General features: G+C 44.4%; 1 protein-coding gene across 3 annotated transcripts in view; it reads right to left on the bottom strand.

Annotated features, from left to right (window-relative positions):
* Positions 1-548: 548 nt before the first annotated feature.
* The window catches only part of mtss1la (MTSS I-BAR domain containing 2a), a 24,377-nt gene continuing 19,122 nt past the window's right edge, over positions 549-5,803 (bottom strand). For 2 of the 3 annotated variants that reach the window (XM_023415516.2, XM_087176405.1), the window contains 6 exons: positions 4,366-4,498; positions 3,567-3,641; positions 3,189-3,344; positions 2,645-2,821; positions 2,308-2,473; positions 549-2,020 (listed from right to left, as the gene is read on the bottom strand). In XM_023415516.2, the coding sequence (XP_023271284.1) occupies positions 1,215-2,020; positions 2,308-2,473; positions 2,645-2,821; positions 3,189-3,344; positions 3,567-3,641; positions 4,366-4,498 (1,513 nt within the window). In that variant the 3' untranslated portion in view covers positions 549-1,214. The remainder of the gene's footprint in view (positions 2,021-2,307; positions 2,474-2,644; positions 2,822-3,188; positions 3,345-3,566; positions 3,642-4,365; positions 4,499-5,803) is intronic. The other variant, XM_023415518.2, reaches the window with a different exon arrangement.

The raw sequence follows: 5,803 nt of genomic DNA on the forward strand, positions 1-5,803 counted from the left end.
CACCTCTTATCCATCTTCAGAGCCTGCCAAATATCTTTACTGAAGCAGTAATGTCGATGGATATCCTCCATTACTGTTCCTTTTGGCGCCAGTCAGCTCAGCCACAGTGAAGGGTCTTTGGCGCCGCCATCTGTTTTCTTAGAGGACTGCAGGCTTGTGAATAGTATGACTGTGGGCAATGTTATAGAGAACTAAAGCAGAAAATTACTGAAGAAAATAGGGATTGTCAAAAGTTTAAAAATTGACTTTAACATAAAAACCTACAGCCCACAGACCGCTGGAAAATTAAGATTACTGCATTGGACATATCATAAAATACTGATAGCCCACTGTAACTGCAGTATAAAATCTCCAGTAGAGAGATCCAGAGGAAATATCTAAAGTGGAGAAAGTAATAAGAAGTAAAACTTCAAAAAAGTCTGGGGGTAAGAGTTGAAGCCCATTTTAGATATAAATATACAGTGATTAATACATGTTGGTAGTGATAACTAAATAAATATTGATTTTCTAAAGACATTACATTTTCTGACAAAGAAAATCAAGCCCTATACCAGTAAAAAGCCTGTTTAATTGCAGAATATATTGACAATACAGTACAGCAATAAAAACACTGCCATATTGCTCCTATTTTACATGAATTACACAGCTGTTGTTCAGCTTATGAGACAAAACAGTAATACGGTACTTGTACAGTAATGATGAGAAACACAACATACAGACAGGCTCACAGAGCACTTCGCCCATCACTTTCCACTGACAGGTGGCTGTGTTAATTAAGAAACGCACAATATTATAATAATCATAAGAGCAAGAACAAAGACACAGAGCATTCGATCCCATGATGCACATGAGTGATGTCTTGATCACTGGGTCTAAAGGGACCAACTAGGCTGAAACGACCGGTCACACAGGGAGCAGAGATGCACAGCCACGAAGCCCACAGACAAAAAAACAAAAAGAAGAATAAAAACCAAAAAAATATGGATTACTTTGTACGTACGCAATACATACATGACATAAAACGAAATGACTTGACACTGTCCTTTGTCACTCATTAATCTGTCGACTGGCCTTCATTCACCACGAGTTACATCCTCTTTGTTACTTGTGCCTCAGTTCATGTATTACATGAATGCTGTTGTATTTCACTACAAAGCTTCAGTTTGTAAATAAGGACAGCACAGCTGCTTCTTCACAGCCTTCTTCTCCCTCAGCTACCGCAGGATCCTAGGAGCCGACCTGTCGTCAGTCAATGTCTTGCGGAGCTTCACTCCCCGGCGTATCGACACCAGCATATCCCTGTCCTCCTGGGTTGCAGGAGATGGCTCTTGGGGCACACACTGTGCCAGATCCCCAGGCAGTGAGCTGGGGAAGGGGAACTGACTCTCACCAAGGGCGTGGGCGCTGGCTGCCAGCTCTCCTATCTTCTCCACCAGGCTGTGGCGGTTGGCAGCAAGCAGAGGGTCCTCCTCAGCACCGTGGGTGGCCATGCCGGGGGCCTGCTGGGCATAAACAGTCCTGTCCACCCCTCCTCCTCCACAGCCCCATGAATTGTCGGGAAGACTCATCCGCTTTGGAGAGGCCCTCATGAAGTCACTAGGAGATGGGTCATCACCATAAAGAAACTCCTCGCTGCCGGTACGATGCTGTGACGGGCTGGCATACCCTGGAGAGTCCGGCACTGTGGGAGTTTTAACTGGCACGATGGGGGGCCGGATGGGAATGGGGCCAGATGTGGATGGCGTGCGCCTCACACCAGTTTTGGAGGACGGTGTCCGGCGAATAGTGGCCGTCCCCGACGCAATGACTCCAGAGCCGCTTCCCCCTGCACCATTTGGAGTTCCCTGCAGAGTTTTACCTGCAGGCAGACCTGCTGTGCTGGCAGGCCTTTTAGTTTGGATCATGCGGCGATAGCTCTGAGCAATGTTACTGTGGCGAGGGATGGTGGAGGACTTGTCAAAGTCTGCCTGTCCTTCACTGTCAGCATCCCCATTGAGTGAATAGCACTCATAATCTGAACCTAGAAGTGACAATGAGTCATGAGTATCTATTTTTCACACTGAAAAAATACTGACAACAACAATGCTTTGAAGAGTTATTCACAGCTGCTTTTTTTACATAGTAATTTACAGTAATCACATTGACACAAAAGGTAATTAGCACTGCACTTTTAAAAGCACGCAAGTCCAAAGATTCCAATCAAAATGACCTGGAAAAAGAACAGGGAATTCAGAAGGTCTGTGCTTTATATGGATGTCATGTGTGCCGTATCATAAGGACTGTGTGACTGTCAAGGGTGAGTGTTACCTTGTGAGGGGATGGTGTCCTCGGAGCATGACGGGGTGTTGGTCTGGGTGCTGTAGCCGCTCGAGTACTGCAGAGAGTCTCTGCTGCTCTTCTGCTGCTCCATACTTAACCCTCTAGTCAGAACCATAGCAAGAGTGCTGGCTGCTGGAGAGAGGGGCTCGCCATGCTGAAGTGCACGCACGCACACACACAAACACGCACATCAAGAGATACAGGCAGGCAGGAAATACATAAAGATTAGCACACATTTACATATGCAGTTCACCACACTACAATTTCCAAGGTATATAAATTTATATACTGACATTTACATTTTTACTCCCTGAGGACGTCTTACCTTGGTTGCAATGGTTCCTGGGCCAATTCTCCCTCTGTGTGGATCATCTGGTTGCATCCCAGAATACCCCTGTGGACTGGGCGGAGCCTCCAGTTCTCTCATCTTATCCACAGACTCCCTCCTACGCTGCAGAGTGCTGGCCAACGACGGCTCACAGGAACTCAGTTTGGCCCAGTCCTGCAGCAGCAGACGGAACAATGAGACTGTCTTCCAACTGAGCATCTCCAGTGTTTGCCATCCACCGCTCGTACAAGCAGCTAACATGGAAGCTGCTGATTTGGCTCATGAACTGGTTAGATGCTGAGGAAGATATGAGCAGACTACAGTAGGCTATGAGTGCGTTGTTAAATGATATCAGTTTAGCACATCTTTATGAGGAAAGATTAGAAAACCGAGCTTGATGAGCAACAGCAAAATGGTGATTGTGAGGTTAATCTTCACGCTGATTTATGTGCGTTAAAGGCAATAAAACACAAGAAGCAAAGAAGCAAGAACGTTTAAAAAGAGAAAAAACTCAAAAGTAAAATTGCAAATGAAAACAAACCTTCCAGCTAGGAACCTTTGATGTGGGTGAGGGGGTGTTGGATCCAGGGGAGTGGTTAAATGTGGGGGACGCAGGAAGTATGACAGAGAGAGGCCTGATGGTGCCAGTGTGAGAGAAAGCAGGGCGGAAGGTACCGAAGGATGAGCATGAGCCAAACTGCGGAACGGACAGACAAGTCTGAGTCAAAGTGCTCAACATCCATGAATAGTCCACGTCAAACCGCACTGCAGCTGTCAAGAAGAGCCCACAGGACTCTTTACACTATAGATAACAATGAGTGAAGGGCACTGCGCATCGCCTGTGTGTACATGTGCACGTCTGCAAGTGTATATCTGTCTAATAAAGCAAGTCGATTGGTTAGATGCATGCAGTACTAACCGCTGTAGGAGAGTTGCACTCGCTGACAGACTGGCAGGTTTCTGAAGCCTCAGAGGAGGCTGAGCTTGTTGATTTCTGGGAAAGGGGAGATGGAGTAAAAACAGTGGAGGGGGAGAGCAAATGGAGAGAGAGAGAGAGAGAGAGAGAGAGAGAGAGAGAGAGAGAGAGAGAGAGAGAGAGGGGTAGGTGTGAGAGATGAGAGATACACAGGACCGGGGTCAGAGTTGGAGTGTTGGTGAGTTCTAGAGAGAGGGAGTTATTTTCCTCTCTGAGGGGATCTATAGACCATAGCCTAGATAGAAAATAAAGCAGCCTTTTAGATCAGTTTTTTCAGAAAAAGAACATTGCATCACTGGGTGAGCTAGTGTGCTGCCGAGCGTATTCTGTACACTGCAATCTGTCCAGACCGTCTGAATAACTTTATCAATCCAGTGGGATAGAAATTCAACATTCGCAACTGATAAAGTGCTATTGCAGCAAAACACGAAGAGAACTGCCTGGGTTTGACTCTTATTGTAACTACGTGTTTATCCCTGAAATGCAAACATGACAAAACGTATATCTCACACCAGATTGGAGATGCCAGATGGAATAGGGCTGAATTGTTGTAGATCTACTTTGACAAGAAAGAGAGTCTCTGGTGTTGTTGCTGTGTCTTCCTGCCCTGCAGCTTTTCTGCCAGAGGAATCTCTGGAGCTTACAAGTCCGCTTTGTTCCTGGTTTTGATGCGATAAAATCCCTTTTTTTTTCCCCCACCTGATCAAAGATTAAACTTCAGTATTACGCCCGAGACTGTTACCTGGCTGGTGATGTCAGAAGGCATGGGCGATGGAGGCTTAGAGTGGGTGTTGGCGTCCTGCGAGACAAAGCCTGAGTCGTGGGAGGACACGCTGCTGAGCCGGTGGGCTCCTGCAGAGGGCATCTGGAGGAGACTGTTGACAGGACATCACATCAGTATATAACTCAACATACAGGATCGTGATCAAGATTCTAGCACATATTTTCTTCCCTTAATTTGTTTTTATCTTTTTTTTCTGAGAATCTATGAGCAGGCTGTGGCAAAAACAGAAAGAGCTAGATGAAAAATTGATCACAAAAGCTGTGAACATGAAGGCAGTGTTATATGAAAATTCTAAATGACGCCATTCTTCTAATTTTGGTGCATCAAACAGCAAAAAAAGTTATCCCTTCTTTGATTTTTCTTTCCCTCTGAATATTAACAGATGTCTTCTTTTCGTCTCCTGTTGTGTCGTTCTCACTCAGCGTTGCTTCTCTTTGTCACCCACCCTATTTTAAATGTGCAACTTGTACTTCTCACCTTCCTCTCTCACACTTCCTTCTCCCCCTCTCCCTCTGGACTATATCTGAAGTAATCACTGTCCTCTAGGATGAGGATTAAGGAGGAATGCCAAATTAAACATGACAAATTAAATAACCTCATACGATTTCTCTGTCCTGTGTTTTTTTGTGTTCTGTGTTCACTAAGCTTGTTGTTCTTCCATCCAGTCTTTGAGACTTCTTTTCATTATATCACTGTTGTAGTGGGAAAATCCTGTAACATCAATCTTGGGAGTTTTTTATATTCTACCAACAACTGAATCATGTCATGTTTCTCCACATGCAAAGGAAATTCAGTGACAGCTTTTCAGACTGAGTAGATAAATGGAAAAATATGAAGCGGTCAAGCCCAGACTGAAGTTTCTGTAAGTTCCAGAACTGACATTTTGGAGATATGTGTTTTTCATGGGAAAGTCTAATTTTACCCTAAAAAATCAAACTAACTAGGATCTACAACCAAAGTCTGTGTTAAAATTTGTCAATTAGTCAAACATACTGTATAGTCAGTGGCTGAAAATACAGAACACTATTTAATCTGCAGTGTTAATTGGTGGAAATATCAAGGAGGTTCTGTTAGCAACTAAGCAAGACGAGGATTTGTGACAACAAGATTTGATATTCCTCTAACATTAAAGGTTTTTTTTTTTTTTGTAAAGAAAGGCTTATTTCCTCCCAGAGAATGGACTTCTGACCCACATTTATAAATAAATTGTTGAACTATTGCCATCAGCCTTATAAATATGTAGATGTTGATTCTCATCCAGGCTCATGGTTCAGGCTGTGATGTTTCACAGCTTTGGACCTAATCTGGGTGTAAGAAGCTTGAGAACTGCAAATCTGCAAGAGCTGTGAAGCTGGCAAGATACGTCACGTGCTAGTCTGGCTGTGTGGTAAGGGGA

The sequence above is a fragment of the Seriola lalandi genome, unplaced genomic scaffold (assembly GCF_002814215.2).
Source record: "Seriola lalandi dorsalis isolate HSWRI2012SDOR001 ecotype SW California unplaced genomic scaffold, Sedor1 jcf7180002054553, whole genome shotgun sequence".
Taxonomy (NCBI): Eukaryota; Metazoa; Chordata; class Actinopteri; order Carangiformes; family Carangidae; genus Seriola; species Seriola lalandi.